Raw genomic sequence first — 23,092 nt, forward strand, 5'->3', positions numbered from 1 at the left:
CTGTACAAATTCATCCTAAAATTATCTTACTTTTCATATCCCTCTAAACATAAACTCAGAACAATTATATAAATTTAACTAAAACTAGAATTAACAGTAAAAAAAATACATGCAATTACCAAGTAATTATCACCCATATATATATTTAAGAAAGTTCGGGAAGCTATTTTCTTGTACATGACTTTTTTTTAAACAACTTCACCAATTCTCACATAGATTGGGTAAAATAATTGGCCACCATAAATATGGTACAATATAATCTAAATATCTTGATAAATCTTTAGCCCTTGTGAAGATAGCTCCTGAGGTGTTGACAACTTCACATGACTTACAAGTAATAGTGTCAAAAATGACTTTTTGTAAAAATATAAATGTAAAAATATAAAAATTTTAAATTTAAAAATCGTTGTTTTGTTTTAAAGATGACTTTTTTCTGCTAGCCAAATGAAACTAAATAAGAGGTAAATATCTAGTATTATCACATTTCTGAAAATTATATGGCATTTTGACCAAGGCAGATCTTCATAAGCTTCCCTCCATCAATTACTAATAGAATTATTTTTACCTAGACTTGACCGTCTTTGAGCTTTGAGTCTTTTGGGCATATTTAACTCACTTAATTCCATTCAAACTTGATAGATAAGATACAACACTTGCCGATTGCTTCCTATATCTGTCTCAGTAAAACTCACATAGAGAAAATATAATAGGCAGCAACTGATAATATAGTCTCTCATCAGACGTGTCACTATTATAGCTAATCAATCATCATTTGAAAAATACCTTAAATGCCCTACGGGTGGTGGTCCTTCCTTTTCTAAATAAAGCAGCACAAATCATTGCCTAATAAGAATGTTTAGAATTGAAATATGTAAATATTGATTCTGTTAACAAAAGCCGCTTTCAGATTAACAAGTTTATGTCTATTACATCCTAAGTGAGATTTCTAAACCGGAAATCAATTACAATTTCTTTCATTTAAACATAACATATAGACATATTCTACGAAAAGATATCTTGATAAGTAGTAGATTTTGAATTGTGAATTACTCTTTGGAAAACGCTACATATACAAGGATTTTTATTATTTATTTAAGATGGAGTCTTGCTCTGTCACCGAGGCTGGAGTGCAGTGGTGCAATCTCAGCTCACTGCAACCTCCGCCTCCCAGGTTCAAGCGATTCTCCTGCCTCAGCCTCCCAAGTAGCTGGGACTACAGGCATGTGCCACCATGCCTGGCTAATTTTTTGTATTTTTAGTAGAGATGTGGTTTCACCATGTTAGTCAGGATGGTCTCGATCTACTGATCTCGTGATCCACCTGCCTCAGCCTCCTAAAGTGCTGGGATTACAGGTGTGAGCCACTGCACCCAGCCAATGTTTATAATTTTACAATTCTATAAGGGTTATTTTAAAAAGTTATTGAGATATAATTGAAAAGTAAAAAGCTGCTCATATTTAATATATGCAATTCAATGAGTTTGAGAGTAAGGATATACTTATGAAACCATCACCACTTTCAAAGCCACAGACTTGCCCCTAAACTCCCAAAGTTTCCTCCCACCCCTTTTATTATTATTATTATTATTATTCATTGTGGTAAAAACACAGCATATGATCTACCACCTTACTAAATTTTAAGTACATAATACAGTTATATTATTTATAGGAACTATGCTGCATAGTAGAGCTGCAGAATTTATTTATCTTGACATTCTCTGATGGGCTAGTGGTTAGAATTTGGTGCTCCCTGAAAGCTTTAAATACGTTTTATGAAATCTTGTACCTTGTCAAAATTTAACAAACATTTTTAAAGGTTTACCAGCCATTTAATTTATTTAATCACCACAATTTAATTTTATCTAGAGTTTCTCTTCTGTTTCCCATTGAAAATTAATGGCTTCTCAAATACATTTTATTATGGTGTTTTATTATAGTACTGATAAAGGTGCTTTTGACAGGCAATTGCATTATAGGTAGCTTATGGACAGGAATAGGATTTTGAACTGAGATCCTAACACAGCTGTTGAGAAAGGACAGTGTGTTGTTGGAAGTGCTACATCAGGTCTCCAGCAAGAATGACCTGATCCTTGACAAGATATGTCAAGGTCATAAGTGCCCACCCAATCCAGGAAGTATGTAGGTTTGGCAGCCAGATCAGGACACACTTAAGAAACTATCCTCATCAGCATCTCATGTTTAGGTGAGAACTCTTTAGAATTATGTCAAAAAAGACGAGAATACCACCCTTATCTCATCTCCATTCTTTGTCTGCCCTTTATCTTTAATCATATACATGCATTGTCTGCAGTCTAAGATATTTTTAGCAAGGGATAAATAACTACATGTAATGATAGACAAACCCATTCTCATTTTTATCTTTTGAATTTATTTTTCTACCAGCAAAGCTGCACTGAATAGAACTTGAGACATTTTGAATGTCTCAAAATGTTATCTACTGAAGAGTATTTTCCAACAGGGACCATATGGATTCTTATAACTACCTTTTATTAGAGACAAAAATGGCTTACATTTGTGCTTTGATTTTTTTCTATCATATGTTTCTATCGTTTGTCAAGAAAAATCATGTATTTTTGTCATAAAAGAATTTGACAACTAGAACTTTTTTCTATTCTGGTCCAAAGCTTTCAGTGCTATATTCTTGGGTAGGGGAGAGGCACATTTCAGAATGATGACTAAGGATGCCCAGAGAATTTACTGTACTCTATTGGGCTTTCACTCTGAATACCACTCTTTTGTGTGTAGGAAGTGACTCCCTCACTCCACCAGAATCCTCTGTGGTCTACTCCATTGGGAGCATCCTTCCTCTCTATTACCTGATAGGCCAGCATGGAGAAGCGTACTTTATTAGCAGGAAAAACCCACAGGATAGGGCAGAGATAGACGTAAGTCTTCCAATAGTTTGACAGTGTGTAGGTATCCCAGTGGGACCCTGGGGAGGATTAGTGGAAAGAAGGTGGGTATGCGCAGGGTCCTGTGTGTTCAAGTAATCAAGGTCAAGATTCTTTTAATTAACATTCCAAAGAAAGAATTAGATACATCATATATGTGTACCTACATAAGTTTACAGTAAGATAATCCCTTTCTAATTACAAACGTCCTTTTAATTAAACAGTGATTATTGACTGAGTTTCCTGTACTTCTCTGACTGGGTGTTAATACCAAAAAGACCAAATGCTAGCCTCTAGAAGAAAATGCTGCGATCCTTGCAAAGGCTAAATATGAAGGAATGAAGTTTGTGGACACCTGCCTGGCGCAAGCATTACTATGAAACACTTGCCCATTACCCAGTAGAGTACTGGGAGTTTTCTCAGCTTCAGGACATCTAAGCCTTTGTCTCGGGCAAACAAAGTTACATTCTGATGAACAGGGTATGCTCTGCTGCAGCTTTGGGAACTGAAAATCTTAAATTAGAGAGCAATAGCATGACTTTATCTTTGGTGTAGATTTCGCTCTACACCAAATCTTTAAAACGCTTATGTTGTAGCTTTAAATCTCTTATGATGAGTAATTTATTTGTCTTAGAACATTTGTCATTGTAGGTGTCTTGTAAGATGCATGCATGTACAAAATTATTAATAGAAGTCACCAATATCAATATTTCTGAGTAATTTTAAATGATGAAAAACTTATTTTAGCATATGAGCAACATGTGTTTAAAATATAATTGACTATTCTCGAGCATGACATTTAGGGTAGACAATATTAAACACTAAATCAGGGTATTAGAAACAACTCTTTGAACTATTATGTCATCAAACAAATTTCTGAACTTGTTCTTAGTTCTGAAAATAATTTTCTAGATATGTTTAGAGCACTTAGGGTAAACGGTACCAAATGAAATACTGAGCTCATTAAACAATTCCTAGGATGGCTATCAATGTGGGCCTGCAAATCTTATGATAACTCATCGCTCTGCTGTTTAACACATTTGGATGCCTTAAGTCATCTTCAACCTTTCCTCAGATCTCTCAGTTGGCAAAAATTATGAGTATGAAATTAATTTGGCACTCATCTGTAGATAAAAATGAAGCATTTGCAAAACACTATCTAGTTACATTTCATGCTGCCACAAAATGAATAACCAGTTGCCTTTTGATTGCTCATTTGGAGTGAAACCTGATTTAGACATGAAGTCCTCAAAATTTAGATGACAAAGATTAGCTCACTTCTATCCTACTTTCCTCCCAACTTCCACTCTGTCATTAAGAACTGTCATGCAAGCTTTGGATGAATGCTTGCTTGTGTGTTGTTGGCAAACTTTCAGATTAGCTGCTACCCAAACCCAGCTTTTGAATAGCTAACTCATCAGAATTCAAAAGTCCCTTATTTACTAGGGTACCTTTCCTAGAAGAATTGAGGAATAGGCTACACAGTTATTCTAAGACTCTTCTTTTAGCATGTCAAACAACTGCGTGGAGATGCCAATCATCCATGTGTTTCTAATTTTTTACTTTACTATTATGTATTAAGTTTTCTGCCAGATACAGAGGTAGGATGTGGTCACAGATTTAAGAGCTAAGTTATCTTTCTTTAGAACAACACATATCATGCCTTAAATATACAACTTTAAATATTAGCTGTGAAACTTATTACAAATTATTCAATAGTTAAATGAATTAAACATTCAAATTATTTTCAATTGTTAAATGACTCCTCAAACCATTTGTCCCCCAGAAAAATAAAACTGTGCTGTAAAATAGTAAGTACTTATATGAAAATATTTTGATGTAATCGCCACTATTCAGCTTTAGTGTTTTTCTGTATGAACATTTTTTCTTCTAGATATCATATTGCAATTTTTTATAGTTTCTACCTTGGCTCTTTACAATAAATACAGTTTTTTTTTGGTTTGGAACTTTCTGTCTTGTCATATCAAAATTTTCTTTAATATATAAGGGATAATAGCACCTGAAAGAAAATACCTAAAGTCGGCAATAGTATGCTATTCACATAATTCAATACATTTTAATTTTTATCCCCTTACATAAAATGGCTGAAGCGTTTCATCATATTTTGAATAGAACCAATATACATGACATCAATACAAACTTCTAGCAGGACTGTAAATGAAAAAAGTCATGTTAAATATGTTTGCCATGTGCTGATGGCAGATCTTTCTTTGACATGTTGGCTTTGAGCATAAAGAGCTACATTTTAATTTATTTTGAATGTCCACTGCAGCCGTGTTGCCAACAGAGATGGTGCAGGGCCATTTCTAACACAGAGTGCAAAGCTATTTTATAACAATCCCACAGGAAAAGAAAAGCATAATAGGAAATTATTCAAACCTTTCAGAGTTCTGAAGAGGATGGGATCAGAGAGTGGCCCCACTCCTTTCGAATTTCGTGCTTGAATTCGAAAGTAATACATAGTATCAAGGTTGAGATCCATGATTTGATGAGTAAGCCTATCGCCACTGATTGTTTCCATAATCCAGTCATCAATTGGGATATTCTTGTCCAAGGTATAAAATAAGATGTAAGCTGCATAAATAGACAAATTTGACTTAATTTGGTATACTACATGCTGCAGTTCTGCTTCCAAACACCCATGTTTCCCAAATGTAATTTACAATAATTATTATATGTCCACAGTCTGTAAACTACAGTTCTGTAAGTAATGCCTTTTTTCATAATGCAAGGATTAGATAAATAATTGCTGCAATGTACAGAATCAGAAAATAGAATAAGCTGTTAGAAATAAAAATATCTGTCACATTTAAAAATGTGTGCTTTCTGCTACCTATAAATCCTGCTTATTAGTTTGCTCTAATATGAAAGCATGATGAAAAATGTAAAACAGAGATAACAAGTCTGTATAATTTTCCCTGTAGTTCAATGATGAAAATAAACAATATTTATTTTGGCTTGTGCTTAAATAATAAAAATGTATTGGAAGGTATAAAATGCTATGCATGTTTAAAGTGTAATATAAATAAATGATCATATTTGATCACTGCAACAACTTAGTGAGGTTGCCAGGGGCCTTGTTGCTTTCCTTTCACAGACGGTGAAGCTGCAGGTGACCCAAGCTGATTGGCAAAAGGTCTGGGCAATATTCTTTACCACCAGACTACGTACGGGATTCTTTATCAGTATACTATTTTTCCCAGTCCAGTCTAGCTTGTCAAATAAACAAGTATTGCTGGATAACTGTACATGATCTAGTTATTATCTCAGATATTAATAACCTATGTTTATGTAGTATTATTGATTTTCTGTGTTAGGGGATATGTTACTTGAGTGCTAGTTGTGTGTACTCAGTCATGATAGTCTAATATGCACCCAAACAAATCCATGGATTCCTGTCACATATTTATACTCTAACATTATATTTAACCAATTTGTGACCTAGCTCTAATTTAAAAACTTTAATCAATAACTTTTATATTATATTGTCAGATAACACTTTTAAAGGCGCTCATGATAGGTGTCATTGATAAACAAATGTCGTGCTGATCTCCATTTCTGCCACAATTCTTCAATGCTATCTATATAACATAGGCTATAAGTGTCCCTCATTCTATTTATGCATCAAATACATTCTTTGTAAGTCGTTTTCTTAAGAACAAGTGTTTTCCTTTGATTTACCTATTCTTTCCTTTTGAGTCCCTCTTGTCCCAGCTGGATTGGGGACCTTCACCCACAGGTCTTCGCAGTGGTTAAGGGTTATGTCAGAGGGTTCTCAGACTCAGAAAATAGCCATGTACACTGTGTACATCTCAGCACAAACCCTCGCTACAGGAAGACTGTTCTCCATGCCATGATTATTCTTCCTTCCTGCTTATTCCCACACCATTCCACCTTTCTTCACGCCATCCAAATCGTACTCATCCATTAAGGTCTACTTTAAGCTATATCTGGCCTATGAAACCTTCCTCAATCACAAGCTATCCTCTCCATAAACATGGTAATACACTTCAATAAAGTAAAAACACATATGCCATTTTGTATCACTCATCACTTAATCCCATAGTGCCTTATAGAATTATGCCTGGGCTTGGGGGATGCGTTACTGGATATTTTGTCCTTCTGATTATATAGGATTAAGCAATGTTACAATCTCCAACATCTGGAAGCCCATTTCTCTTAAATTTTGATGAATGCTGAAAAGTTACATCTATTTTGTATTGACTTTCACCTTTCCCCTAGGTTTGGTATTTCCCAAATCTGCATAATCATAATAGTTACCTGAAGGATAGGTACAGATCATAAAATACAGACCCCAAGACAGGATATATTGATTTAATACATGTGGTGAACAATTTTTGATGGCCACCAATTATCCTCATCCTCTAGTAATATCATGCCCTTGTATATTCCTTTCTGTCAGTATGTAGATGGGTCCTAAGTCTTGTTTCTAACCGATAGAAGACAGGAAATGCAATGAAATATCAATTTCACAATTGTGTTACATAAGATCATGACATCTGCCTTGCTAGCAGATACCCGACTCTCTTCTTTTGCCTTTGATGAAGACGTCTGCCCAATGGAGAAGAATACTTTGTGGCAGGAACTGAGGGTGGTTTCTGGCCAACAGCCATGACAACAATTACATAAGCTTAAAAGTAACTATTTCCCCTGTGAAACCAAAGATGAGACCTCAGCCAGGTGAACATTTCAATTTGCAGCCTTGTAAGAGGCCCTAAAGCTAAACTGTGCTCAGATTCCAGACTCACAAAAACCGTAAGATAACAAATATGTACAGTTTTAACCTGCTACATTTGTGATAATATTGCTATACAACAACAGGCTTCTAATACTATAGGTCAAGGGTAGCCTCAGTAATCTACACCCCAAATGATTTCTGTGATCAACAAGGTCAGGGACATAATGGATATGTGGGATCTGTACATTTTTGGCATTTGTTGTGATGTCAATGATGAAGATATGAATATCTTGAGATGTTGAGAGCTTTGAAGCTAAAAGCCTTACCAAGATAAAGAATTTCACAAACCTTAAAAAGTTATATGACCTTTCTGTCTGTTAAATATTAAACTTGGAGTTCTAAAATTCAAAAGGGATTATGAATATCGTTTGACAAAGGAGTTGTCTTCTGTCTCACGTGTGTCCATCCCTTTGTAATTCAGCCCCCATGATAAACATCAATAAAATTGCCTCATATTCTTTGAGTCAGAGCAGTCTCCAATCTTGTCCATGAAGATCCACATCTCCACATCTATTGAAAAGAAGACCCTGCTACTGGAGATATATATGGGTGTGTACATACACACATTACTGAGTATACATTTCTATAAATATCCATATATTACTATGTAATATATCTAAAATAAATATATGTTATAGATATATATGAAGTATTTGCCTTCACTATGTTTTTATCTATGTAAAAGTTACTGAACATATATATAGAGAGAGAAATAGTGAATATATATATATATATAGCAAGAATTAAAAATCACTGGAGATATATATATGCAGCTAAATATAAAAGATATCTATAAAATTTGTGTATACATACATATATTCTATTATGTGCATGTCCTATCTCTTCAAAAGGATAAAAACATTTCTTTAGTTCAGGAGCCATACCTTATTACTTTTTTATTCCCCCCAAAAATCTAATAAAATCATATTCACATAAGAAATATTGAAAGTCACTTATTGAATGAAATCCTTTAGCCTGTAAGTACATAAGTTTTACATTTAGATATTTAATGAAATCAAAAATTTTCATGGACTGTTTTAAGTGCATGATGAAACTGGAAAATTGGAGAATTTTGCCCCCATCCCAGGTCAACTGCACTGATTCCCGACTCTCCTCATTTATCAGATGATGATAAAATATTTGTCCTCACTATGTTTTTAATCTACGTAAAATTATTCACTTAAGCATTTAAAAATGACAGCTCTGGGATCAAACTAAAGCTGAAGGTGCAGACATCAGTTTCTGACAATTCCAAATTGTATCTGAGCAAATTCCTTATATATGTGGTGAAGCCTACCCTTTTCTTAAAATTTAAGAACTGAGATGGAGAATAGAAACAGACCTCATCATGCAAGAGTCTAAAAAATGGCCTCAGAGAAAACGAACAACTTCATTGGGATGTGTATGTTTGGTATATTTGAGAGATAATGAATTCATTATTGAAGCCTTACCTTATAAATTTCTATATAACCACACAGGTTGAACAAATGTACTGGTTTCTCACTACCTTTCTGTACTTGTATACTTACTCTCTGTGTCCAAGTTTTTTTTTTTTTTTTGAGACAGAGTCTTGCTCTGTCACCCAGGCTGGAATGCAATAGCTGGATCTTGGCTCACTGTAACACCCACCTCCCGGGTTCAAGCAATTATCCTGCCTCAGCCTTCCCAGCAGCTGGGATTATAGGCATCTGCTATCATGTCTGGCTAATTTCTGCATTTTTGTAGAGTTGGGGTTTCACCATGTTGGCCAGGCTGGTTTCGAACTCATGACCTCAGGTGATCCTCCCACCTCGGCCTCTCAAAGTGCTGGGACTACAGGCATGAGCCACTGCGCCCGGCCTCTTTCTCTTTTTTTTTTTAAACCTCAGAATCCCTAACTCTACTATAGACACTTTTCCAGAGAAAGTAACAAAGGGAATAAAAAGATCTGCCTTCTGGAAAGCAATATCAATTGGAAGAAATTGCTGCAAATCAGACTGAGAAGCTATATCCTGGCGGTGGGAAGAAAAGTGGTTTGATGATTTTACAAAAGGGAGACAAATTAAACTAGGCTATCAAATGACACAGAAAAAGAGAATATAACCTTACATATTAGACTGTATTAATAAGGAAACAATCTCTGAAAGACCTAACTCTTCTATTTGTGTTAGCCTCAGATCTTAAATAGTGTTGGGCACTGCATTTATTTAGGCCTATGTTTCATATCTCTGGCTATACAATAAGTTACTTGGGAAGCTTTTAAAAATTACCATGCTCAGTCCCTTCTCATATGAATTAAATTAAAATCTCAGCTGCAAATCACTGATTTAGACCAGTAGAATACCAATAAATTGGAGCAAAACATAGTGTAATAATTAAGAGTATAAACCTGAGTTTTAAATCCTAGCTCTGCCACTTCTTGCTTATTTGACTTTGGGTAAGTTATTTACTCAGGAAAGGCCTAAGCTTTTCATTTTAAAATGGAATAATAGGAATATGTAATCCCTTATATCATACTAAAGATCTTAGAAGAATGCCAAGCATATAATAAATGCTTAATATATTTTGAATCATCTTCTTCTGAAAATGTCAGTCCAAATTCCTAAGTTGCCAGTTTATGATCAGAGAATTTAGGCACTGGGATTATCTGAATTTCCTCCTTTTTTGTTTAATCTTTTTGAGTACTTATATTTAAAAATTGATGATCTGGATTCTGTATAAAGCACATCAGTAAAGCCTCACCCTAGAATGGATTTCAAACTGGAATAATAATAGCCGATTCGTGTCAGTGCCCACTGGGTATCAGGGACTTTTCTCGGCACTGTATTACAACAATTCTTCTAGTGCAGTTCTATTACCATCTTTATTTTACAGGTGAGATACCGAGAAAGTGGGAATCAAGGATGTTAAATGACTTCTTCATGTAGAAGCCTGAGTTCTTAACTACCCTGCTCTACTGCCTGCCATACACATGAAAGATTTAGGAAAACAAAAAAATACAGAGGTTACATGAGAGCACATCCCTCCTTGGCATACATCTTACCTGGCCACACTGAGAAAGAGCTCTTTTTTTTTAATTTTTATTATTATTATTAATTGTTGCACTTCCATGGGAAGCTGAGAATAGCAAATTTGTGCCCTCTGCTTAGTGGTGTAGTATTTTGAATATTTTATCATTCTATTTTCTGGAAGTAATTTGAATAAATAAATCAAAATACACATGACACAGAAATTCTCTTAAGGGTTCTTATTGTTTGCCCCCTGTTAAATTGAGTAGAAATATCTCAACTTGATAATACAATTTTGTTTTCATAAATGAGCCAGGCTTTTAAAGGCAAAAGTTTTGTCTTCCATACTTTTATTTTTCCATTGTGAGAGAATGGATTTTTAATAGTAAGATCCATTGAACGTATAAATCTAAGTAAAGTGTGTGGACAAAGTTTCTTTTATATGCACTGTGATTTTGGCATATACAATTTTATTGCTTAATTTGCATTTCTTAATATGGGCTAGACTTCTATTTTTTTTCCTGAAGAAGCAAAATTAAGCTTTCTTTCAGAGTTAAAAACTTATTCTATTGTTTACATTGACAAGATTTACTTAAATAAGAGTGGAGAATTCAAATGAGTGGAGAATATGACTTATTTTTTCCTTCGCCAAAAACATATCCTTTTCTATCAGAACCTGTTTTTATTTAGACAGCTTTCTGTTTTTTTCTCCTCAAACTTATTATCTGTTGATTTCCCAGAAGCTTATAAATAACTGATTATAACAAAATAAAATATAAACAAATCAAAAGCTACACAAGTACTGACACAGAACCAATGAAAAGAGATTATAACAAGGAGGGGGCAAAAAAGAAAATTGGAAGGAGCCAGTCTCAGTTTTAAAAGGCCTGGCACACTGACAAGTGAACATATAAGATCTTGGGGAAATTTTGTGCCTCTCTTCTTTTTCCATATTTGTCAGCTCAAATAAAAATTCTGTTTGCTATTGTGCTAAGAGCAATTTCCTAGAGAAAACAAATCTTCAACTTAAATTTCAATCACATTTGGAATTTTCACATTATCTTTTCATTTTGCAAAATTCAGAAAGTAAATTACATAAAGTAAGTGTGCCTTCTGAAAGTATAATTTCCATGCTTATCTCTCTGTATCTGAGGATGGCTGAATTACTTTGTTAATTTATAATAGTGCTATCCAGCTCTTGCATGCAAAAAAAGAAGGAAAAGGGAGTGACTCTTACATGTTCCTAACCCAATGGTTCAAGTTAATTAGACTATAATGTTCACATTTTGAGTGATACAATATTTTTCATAATAATTATATGCTATGGAGACATCTATTAAAAGCCTAAAGTGATCATTTAAATGCAAAATCTCTGATAGAACTCCATTATATTTTTCATACTAAATTAACATTACAGGCTTCTAATGGATGCTTTAATTAGGCATTGATGTTATCAGCAATATTTGGCAAAATAAAATCTGTCACTGTGAAATATTCATGATGTTCAATTTCTGTCAGTCAATATTAAGTGTTTTGTGAACTTTATGATTTAAGTAAGAAGCTAAAACCTAAGCGAGAAACTAAAAATCCCCAAACCTCCTTATGTGCCACACACACACACACACAAAAAAAAACCATAGTCATTAAGCATCTTTTGTGTTTCATAATTGCCAAACAACTAGCTTCTTTATAGACATTTATACTCAGGGGCACTCCATTAGAAGGCTGTCTTAATGCTTCAGAGAATGAAAAACAAAAAGGTCTATTCTAATTGAAATATACACCTTTCATGAAGCAAATCAAATGACGTGTGTGTGTGTGTGTGTGTACCATTAGAAAAATTCCACGGTCAAAAGGGGAAAGAAGAGACAATCAGAAAGGGTCACGGAGTCAGCTAAGATGTAGAGACAGAATAATGCCACACGAAAGGCAGGAGCAGCTCATGTAGGGGGTAAGCAATTACAGGACAAAGGAGAGCTATGCTGGGAGAGAAAGTGGAGATGCTTACCAGTAATTTTCCCATTGGCTTCCAAGGGAGGCTGCCAACTCACAATGACAGCACGAGGCTTCCCTTCCCTAGTAATGACTGTCAAGTCCTTGGGAGCAGAGGTGGGGGCTGTGAGGTAAGACAGAGATAAGGCCTTGTCATTGGATGTGAAAGAAAATAAACATTGGTGGAACTTTTCATCATGATGTTGACATTCAGAATCTATCAAGAAGTATATCACGTCTATTTTGCCATTTACAGTTTATTTCAAGGATTTGAATTAAATAAGCCAACAAGGATACAAAAATTAATAATTTTTATGGAAATCAAATGATTCCCAAGGTGTGACTATAGAGAACAGAAGAGAGTATGTGTGAATATAAAGGAGAAAAGTACAACTGGTATTTCAAGTGAGCTCACACTAAATATATAAGAATCATTATAAGAGTGAAGAAATGTATACTCAGTGAGATTGATGATTACATATCTTTTTTTAGTTTATTATTTATTTATTTATTTATTTACTTATTTAATTTTTTTGAGACAGGGTCTTGCTCTGTTACCCAGGCTAGAGTGCAGTGGTGCAATCATAGCTCACTTCAGACTCAACCTCCTGGGCTCAAGTGATTCTCCCACTGAGCCTCCCGAGCAGCTGGATCCACTGTTGCACACCACCACTCTCATTTTTAATTCTAATTTTGATTTTTGTAGAGATGGGTCTCACTATGTTGCCACGCTGGATGATTATATGTCTTCAAAAGAATTCTGTTACAACTGCAGGCATTTATAAATAAAAATGTCACCTAAATCTATACTTCCTTAAAAGCCAAAAAGTTTTTAAAATGAGGTAAAACTGGGGTCAAAATATCTTAGCTAGGTGACATATTAGGCATCTTCTAAACCAACAGGAGGGCACACATGAGAAATTAAAATAGAAGAGGTAAAAAATATCTATGAGTGTCTTAGTATCAATCCAGCATGAAGTAGGATGGCACGAAGTCCTGCTCCTAAGGCTACTTCTCCCACATGGTGTACTCAAAATTTTAAATATTTAAAGGTGGCAGCAAACTGGCTAAGCTAGCCAAGCATCTTCTAGGCTTCTTCCAATCTGCTGTCTCACTTTCTTATGTTTTAGAAGACAGTTTTCCTTTTAGGTAGCTCACAATGCCACAAGTCTATTATCCATGGCATCTCTGGCTACCCTTTGTCTAACAAAGGCAGATTCAGAACATATTGGGTTCTATGTTTGGGATCTGGAGGAATTTCCTGGTCTCCACATAAAAATTCTGTGTATGACAAGATAGTTAGAAATCAGTCTCTAATTCTGAACTCATCTTCACCCTATTCTCTTTGGTACTTCTGTTGGTCATATATTGCAGAATCTGGACATTATTAACACTGTTTTTCCAGTATCTCTTCCTGAATAGTATTCTGAATATGAGCCAGATAGAGGAGACATCAATCTTTCCCATCTATCATACCATTTTCTTTCCAACACCCTCATCCTCAAAGTCACTGGGATTCCAGGTTAACCAAACATGCACTTAATTTTAATCATCGACAATGTACTTAATATATTCACATTTTCAAAAAAGAAGAAGAAGGGATGGAGGGAGAAAGAGAATTAGGAGGAGGGGGGAAAGAAAGAGAAGAAAACATAAGTCCAGTGTAGTTGATCCCTTAGTAAAAAGACTGCATATATACTAATACAGTATAAAATAACATATGCAGTCTAATATAATATGATATATATGGCTTAATGAAACCAGATCAGGACATTCTTGCAAGAAATGCAGATTCATTATGGCAAAATACTAAAAAGACAATGCTGTCCTAAAGAAGGATTATTCTCACAGAGAGGTCATTCAGGATATTTTCCCAGCTGTGAATAGGAAGGTAAGATATAACCACAAAATAACTTAGATTAGTATACATCAAACGTAATAAGGAATTTTCCACTTATGGAAGTAATTAAAATCTTTGTCTTTTGTACTAGTGAAAATAGCCTGTTTTATCTTAACTATGTTAAAATTCAAATTGATGTTTGTTTAGAAAATAGTCAAATGATGATGATTAGATTGCTTCACTGAATCTGTTACGTATTCAAAAAGGATAAAGTGACTCTTCAACTTTAGCTATCAATATAATACATTGAAGAATTAGTTATTTAATTTAAAAAAATCTAACAACCAATCTAATTCAGGTGCTGTGCAAGCTCTTATTTTTCCTCAAGTCATGTGAATATTGGTGAATAAAAATTTGGTAATGGAATTAATGGCCTAAATGTCTAGCATTATCATATGAACTACACATTGCTCCTTAATATTTGAAAAATAATACGGCCCTCACAACTTCAATAATCCCTACTAAGTCAGGCAGAATTCCTCTGCCTTGCTCTTCTCCTGAGTTCTTGAGTTCTGTCTGGAATGATTTCTAGAAATTCTCCATTGCCTACCCATTCTCTTTGGATTAAATATAAATAAATAAAAATAAACACTGGGACCTCTAGGATTTATATTCTACTTTCTTTTATGTACTTCATTCCCCTTGTTGTCCCATGAACACTGTGCTCAACTCACTTTGAGCCAATCATAAGTGTCTCTTTAACACATCATCTTTCTGACACCTGCTTGGGTATTTTTGCACATGAGTTTTCCATCCTTTGGAAGTCCCTGGAATGAGTATGTGATGACTCAATTAAGCCATAGCTCAAACCTCATTTATTTTGTGAAACTTCCTCTTATTTTTCCAGACAGACTCTATATTTTGTTTGCTCTGATTTTAACTTGTCCACAATTTTAGGATTATATTTCTGATATTACTTCAGGAATTTAGAAAAATGCTTTTTCTTTTTTATTGGACAATAATTCACTCAAAGACATAGACTATATTCTCCTTACCAAGTTCCTATCTGAAAGCATGACAATCATAAATGAACATTATTAAAAACCCTTAATTAATATCTTGGTCCACTAGACAAGCACTGCCCTCTGATTTCTTTGGCTCTCAATTTTTCCTATACTTGCATTTCCTTATTAAGTACATGAATGGAAGGTAACATTCAAGTTTCAGAAGATTTCAGCCATAGGAATTGTATTGGGCATTTGTTACTTGGACTGTCCAGCATCCCATCCTCTCCTCTTCCTTTTAAAGAAGCACCTGTTTTTTTCTCTTTGGAAAACAAGCTCTCCTCTATATCATGAAAGCTTGGTAGCAATATCAATTGGGAATTCCATGGTCTTATCCCATCTTCTCCTTAGCTGTGTGATCACCTGTCTCAAGAGATGCCAATAATATTCTCTCTTTGGTGAAACTGAATCTACGTACAAGGAAATAAAAAAGGTGGAGTCAAATAATTACTATGGTAGCACTCGAGGAGATAGACCAATAGTTCCTCATTTCTATAGCCTAGGAATAATAAGGCTGATGCCCGTCTCTTTCCAAGGCCTAATTATTTAAGGTGTCCTTCCTATCACTTTTATTTTACTTTAGTTACCCAAAATCAAATGAAGGATTCATTATCTGGACAGAATGAAATGTTTGATTTCAAAAAATTTCCAGTCACTTGTATCTTTATCACAAGCCATTTCAACACATAATGGTGTAGCCCCATATGGTCTTTATCTTACTGCAGAACTGGAAGCAAACTTTATTTTATTCACTGAATTTCCTTCTCACAGTTATAAAACCTGCAGACACTTGTGAATTACTTCTTGCTTCTCATCATCACTCAGGGATCCTATCCATGTGCTATTTACACCTTTGTCCAGATTATTACTTTTTCTACTAACCACATTTCTAAAAGTTAATATCTTTTTGTTAGCAATGGGTCTCATCACTGGTGCCCCTACAAGGCTAGGCGGTTGATGAGAAGTCAATAGGGTGCATATATCAAGTTAGATGTTGGTGTGCATTTTATGTTTATGAGGAAAAAAATGAGTGAATTTGCTTATATTAAGACGAAAATACTACTACTTCTCTTTCACACAGGGAAGGCCAAATTTCTTACTATTTCGCATTTATCTACATTCATCTCCTTTCAAGTAAAAACGAAGAGTAGACTGTTTACTTGTTTACTCTATCCAATAGTATGTATTTCATCCAGCTGGTCTTATTAACCCTAAGAAGCTGTGAACATTCTGCATTCAGGGTGGAATTCTGAGAAGAAGAGATAATAACAGGTAAAATAGAAAAATAGGATGTTAAAATTAAATTAGGTCAACTAGAAATCTTCTTGTTGAAAGAAGTATCCACAGATATGTAAAAATATTCTCACTAGAACTCTAATAGTTAAACTAATAGTTGGAGATAAAAATTAGAACTGCAATCCCATGGGACAAATTCTAATGGAAAGATAAATTCAACTTACCCAGGAAAGAGCTTTATTAGCATTTTTTTAAATTTGAAAATTGGTGTAGTTTACCCACAAATGATATATTATGAAACCCATCAAAAAAAAACATGTTAACCCTGGATTCTTCAGAAGTTGGATTTCTGTGAACTATAAATGTCAAGTACACTGCATCCTTGTTAAGGTTATAAACTCTACATTTATGATCCATAGTAAATGTGACCAGTAAAAATTACAGTGAATTGCATTACCCTAGATTTGAACTATTTAAAATTGCATAAAGGTCTTCTATTATGTTACCCCATTTCCCAGGAGTGAACAAGACCACCTGGAAACTCCTTCCCATATCCAGCCAAGGTTATTCACAGCAAATACCCATGAGATTTCAGTTGTAATGCAATGCTTTGTTTTGCATCTATTTTTTTTTTTTCAAAATGAGAAATACTTACTATGACTATTGTTCAAAGACACAACTGTTTTGGACCGAGTTCATTGGATGGATTTCTGTTCTTTACTTAAATGTAGTGAAAAGAAGATTTATAGTCAGATCCCCTGGGTTAACACCCTGAAGAAACCATGTATTAATCATGAAAGCAGATTACTTAAGCCATTGGAGATTCACTTTTTTTCTAGCGTGAGGAGAATACTCTTAGATATAAAAGTGCTATGAACCATAGAGGATGCAATATTTTATATAGGATAAGGTATAATTGAGACACCATAGGGAACACATGTTCTAATTTCCACAGAACCTGGGAAACACCATTATCAAGGGTCCAAAGTAGACATTTCCTCACATACCTGCTTCATACGTGGTGGCATGTGCAGTCATGCTCCAAGTACTGGACCTTCTGTTTTTTGTTACCATGACCGAGAATTCATACATTGTGTTTGGTTTGAGGCCTGTTGCTGTGTAACTTAGAGATGTTGTGTCTTCTGACTACACAAGTAGGAAATAGCAAAGAGATAAAAAATAAACTCTATCAACTTGGTAAATCAAAACATATAAAAAGACTATTAAATAAGCCAACACAAAAGTAATCTACTCCCAAATAGCAGAGGAGTAGAGCATAGCACTGACTCAACTTCCCATCTATTAACCAGTTCATGCTGGCTGATTATACATCTACAGTATAACCAATAAAATTAGGTATTATGGTTGTCCAAAGGGGCTACTAGATAGAAAATTTTCCGAGGTAAGATAGGTTGAAAGGTCTAATAGGTTAAAACATATTTTCCATATGATCAGGCATATGAGACTATGCCTCTTATAAATACCACTTTGTGCTTGGTATTTACATATCTTTTTTCAAAGTTAAATACATACCTTTATTACAGAACCAGAACAACAGGACAAATTCCACTTCCTTCTGTCAACTCAATTTTTGAAATTTTCTGCATTGAACTTAATTCATTTATAATCAAAATCTGTGTGTTTTTTTGGCATAAGTTTTAATGTTGTATATTTTAAATAGACCATTGTTACTATTTTCCACTTGTAACAAAGTTAATTTATTAGAGTTCTACTGCTCATCATGTTTCTCAAAAAGCCTTTAAGGTTTAAACTTTTATTGCTTCCAGAATCCATTTACATCTTATAGAGAATGTGAGACAAAAGCAATGCTGTGTCACATCATTTTCATTCTTTGTGTAGACTTCACATTAAACAAACACTTAACAATGGTAACTGGAGCAATTGATCAAGGAAGGAACAGCAAACTGGATAAATACTAAAGGATTACATTGGTGTTTAAAGTGGTGTTGGTATTATTGACGTCTTCTGAATCTATTCTTTGACTTTTAAATGACAAGTTAGAGATATTTTAGTAGAAAGTAAATTATAGTTCTTTATTGCTTACTCAAAATATCAAAACGGGTAATAAGGAAAAAACATGATACAAGGTTTAATACATTAAAGTATATTTTCCATATAAGCAAAGAAAATGCAACTGTTCCTCTCATAAATATAATTTTGTGCTTGGTATGAGGTATCGTTCTTCAAAGTTAAATACTTTTATTTTAAAACATTACATTTATTATCTTTTTATGTCTAAATGTCTAAAATAATTAAGAAAAGCTCTTTTCCCCCATTCATATCATATGTATCTTACCCTTACTACTGTAGGAAGGGATATCTTTTTTTTTTTAATTCTACTACGAATGCTTCTTAGGTTATAGTTATGAAAATTGTATATTTCATTACACCACCAGATAAATATGTAACTGTACTAATAACATTTCGGTGATTTGCCTATCCAGCCTATTAAAGTGATGACCTCAAATATTTATCAGAAGTCTTCTTAAAAATAACTGTAGGTTGGCACTGTGGCTCACGCCTGTAATCCCAGCACTTTGGGAGGCTGAGGCGGATGGATCCCTCGAGGTCAGGAGTTCAAGACTAGCCTGACCAATATGGTGAAACCCTGTCTCTATTAAAAATACAAAAATTAACTGGGCATGGTAGCATGCACCTGTAGTCCAAGCTACTCGGGAGGCTGAGACAGGAGAATTGCTTGAACCTGGGAGATGAAGGTTGCAGTGAGCCAAGATCAGGCCATTGCACTCCAGCCTGGACCACAGAGCGAGACTCCATCTCAAAAATAAAAAATAAGGAAAACATGTAAAAATATATGCCCTAAATAAATGTAAATATTTTTGGTATAATCAGGAAGATGAAACTCCATCAAATAAAACACAAAGTGGTCAGCTAGTATCTGACATGCAGATATATTACTTCCATTTTTGCCTTCCTTCATGTTCATGAACACCTCTAAGTCTTAGTAATGGAAATAAAAGGGAGAAATGAGGCAATAAGAAATATTTTAGGTAAGAGAGAACGATCATATCTCAATAAAAACAGTTTCTGGGCACAGACACCACTGGCATTTGAGAGGCCAACAAGTAAGATCGTCTTTGTGTTCTAGATTGACACCTTTGCATTCTATAAATACCGTGAATTACTGAGTTTCCTCTAAAACCTTATAGAAAGCTACTGCTTATCTTAAAAAAGCCTAGAAATACTTTGGAGCAACATGGCCAGTTATCTTTGTGAGCATAGAATAACCAGATAGTACCTCTCTGAGCCTTACTTTTTTTTTTTTTTTTTGAAATGGAGTTTCGCACTTGTCACCCAGGCTGGAGTGTAATGGCACGATCTTGGCTTGCTGCAACCTCAGCCTCTCGGGTTCAAGCGATTCTTATGCCTCAGCCTCCCAGGTAGCTGGGATTACAGGAGCACCCCCGCCACCATGCCCAGCTAATTTTTGTATTTTTTAGTGGAGACAAAATTTCACCACATTGGCCAGGCTGGTCTCGAACTCCTGACCTCAGGCAATCCAGTCGCCTTGGCCTCCCAAAGTGCTGGGATTACAGGTGTGAGCCACTGAGCCCAGCCTGAGCCTTACTTTTCTTGTGTGTAAAATGAAGACGACCATAGCCCTGACTTCATAGCATTATTTAAAGTGCAAACTAAGACAAGTAAAACGTAGTGTTTGGCCCAGAGAAAGTATTAAATAAATCTTAGCTACATTATTTCATGCATTGTCTCTTGTTGTATGTAATTTTAAGCATGTGTTATATGCTCCCCCCATTGAGTTGTATGCAGTTTGAGAGCTGAGACTGAATCCTTCACAACTTCATATCCTCTGTAACATCCATATTCTATCTAGTAAGCACTAGTCAACACTCATAGTCAACACTCAATGGATATATTTTGAATAGAAATTTATATAAAACATCATGATTAAATACTTTAATAGAAAAACATATAGAAAATGTCTCCATTTGATCAGGAAAGTTAATACAGGGTTTTAGACAATCAAAACATGAGCATCTGTATTATAGATTTGGGACTAAATGGAACTAGAAGGACACTCCTGTGGGGAAATCCCTGGATGATGCCATTGGGTCACCTGAGATCCAGCTCTAGTTTAATGAGGAATTTCTGTCAAGTTATATCACCTACATCTGTCTTCATACTTAACTACAAAGAATCTCATTGTTTTTACAGTAAGTATGGCTATTCCCATCATATAGATGAGAAAAATGAGACTGAGCCGGTTAAGTTTCATGATAGGATGTTGCAAAGCCAACCCTTGAGCCCAGGTCATGTGGCTCCATGTACGTTTTGTTTGTTTCCTATCGTGTGTATGTCCTGCCTACCTTTTAAAGCTGTAGTGGAAATGAGATGAAGATACGACATTGGCTTGAAAAGTACAAAGTGAAAACTCAAAGAGCCTATCGCCATTATTTGTAAAATTTAAATTTGTTTTATATCTTTCTAGTTTTCTCTAACCCTCCTCAAATCAGGGTATGGATATATATGGAGAGAGAAAAAGAGAGAGAGAGGGAATAGTACGTTAGTAATTGAAAGCCTTCTGTCAGGGAAAATGAAGAGGAACAGTTAAAATCTTTTTGGGCTGGGTCTCATCTCACAGGCACTCTTTGTGAGATTCAGTAATTCCATGTCTGCTGTAGTAACTATTCAACTGAAATAATTTGCTTCAGGAAATTTTGGAACTCAAACCATTCTGAAGAAAACAATCATTGTTCCTTAGAACATTTCACATTCTGGCAAAGTTGCCATGGCCATTCTGTGAAATGAATGTATCTACCAAGTACAGCAATTATGACATAAAATTTTTAAAGTGGAGAAAGTAGCCTTCTAAAAGTAAACTTAGAGAATTGGGTAATCTATATAAAAAGAGATATTCTTTAATGGTCTCGTATGATTCATTGGTTGTCTCTTCTGCTAATGTTATCTTTATTTATAGTTCTGCTGAATCTTAAATCTACTAGTGTAAGGAGATGGATAGGGTACTTACCACATACCTTATAGCAATGATACTATTTAGACTTGCCTGGAGAGTTTTTCCAAATACCTCACCTAACAGGGCAGCAGTACCAAAGAAAACTGTCTTTAAATGGTTTCAACTAAAATCTGATTTATGATGAAATGTGAATTTTATGCCATTTAAAAGTTGAAAGACACCACAGGAAGATCCAGCATGGCTGCAGGCAGAGAGAGGCAAGCTTACAGGTTGGTGGTGGGATTTAGCTATAGCTCCAGGATTGGGGTTAAAAGCATCCTTGAAATATTTTCATCCCCCCGACATCACTACTAGCTTGAGGCTGGATTCAGGAGGATGGTCGTTCAGTGAAAAGAACATTGGCTAAAGTATCAGGAGACCTAAAATCTCCTCAAGAGCTACCCCAATCGAGTGGTTAAGAGAACACAAAAGGATTAGGAAGAAGACAGATGGCCAGGGTTGAACTATCTGATTTCTTAGTTGTTGGGTGGCATTTATGCTCTTATTTTCAAAACTGACTTCTTCATTCCCAATCAGTATCTTGTGAAGGTTTAAGTTCTAAATGTGTTTTTATACGTTCTATCTCTCGAATAACTTATGAATTCTTTTAAGTTTATCCATAGAGCTGAGTGTATAACTCATCCTAAAATTATATGTAATAAGTAACAATGACTACACCATGTTTTCTTTCAAAATAAACCATCTCTATGATGTAGTACATTTCTAGGTACATAGTAGGTTCTTGACAACTACTTGTTGATCTTCTCATTTTTGTCTACATTTGTATATTGTCTATATATACTAACATCATAGCAGTTTTAGGAGGTAACAAAATTATCTTAGTATATAACTCGTTGTTATGATCCCTGAGGCTGGTTGATAGAGACTTGAAACTGGTAATGACTGTCTCAAATATGTATCTCTGAGGAGCTCTTAAAGAGGTTGTGAGATGACTCTGTGATAAGGATAAGAACAAAGAGCTGGTGAATTCATATTAGCTAAAGGGGAGTGTGGATTGTGAGTTTTCTTTACCATAATAGTGTGTTTTCAAGGCTAAATGAAGTAGATGTTAATGGCTTAGAGTGCTGAGAATACAAAAAATATCTTCAACTTATCTATTCCCAGTTATATTCACTGAAAGATGAGTCTCTGTGACATTAATAGGGTCGCTTTGCAAATCAATCTAGATTCCAAATGGAAAAAAAAAAAAAAAAGATACCAAAATCCAGAAAATTAACATAGATCTCTGCTATTTTAAAGGGACAATG

General features: G+C 34.8%; 1 protein-coding gene and 1 long non-coding RNA gene across 4 annotated transcripts in view; one reads left to right on the plus strand and one right to left on the minus strand.

The window, feature by feature from the left end:
* Positions 1-23,092, minus strand: part of DCC (DCC netrin 1 receptor) — a 1,201,126-nt gene that overhangs the window by 110,594 nt on the left and 1,067,440 nt on the right. For all 3 annotated transcript variants that reach the window (XM_032152264.2, XM_058438331.1, XM_058438332.1), the window contains exons 18-20: positions 17,818-17,956; positions 12,687-12,794; positions 5,312-5,506 (exon numbers count right to left, since the gene is read on the minus strand). In XM_032152264.2, the coding sequence (XP_032008155.1) occupies positions 5,312-5,506; positions 12,687-12,794; positions 17,818-17,956 (442 nt within the window). The remainder of the gene's footprint in view (positions 1-5,311; positions 5,507-12,686; positions 12,795-17,817; positions 17,957-23,092) is intronic.
* The window catches only part of LOC116468533 (uncharacterized), a 64,183-nt gene that overhangs the window by 37,026 nt on the left and 4,065 nt on the right, over positions 1-23,092 (plus strand). The gene's annotated exons all lie outside the window — the stretch shown is intronic.

This window comes from Hylobates moloch, unplaced genomic scaffold, assembly GCF_009828535.3.
Source record: "Hylobates moloch isolate HMO894 unplaced genomic scaffold, HMol_V3 SCAFFOLD_5, whole genome shotgun sequence".
NCBI lineage: Eukaryota > Metazoa > Chordata > Mammalia > Primates > Hylobatidae > Hylobates > Hylobates moloch.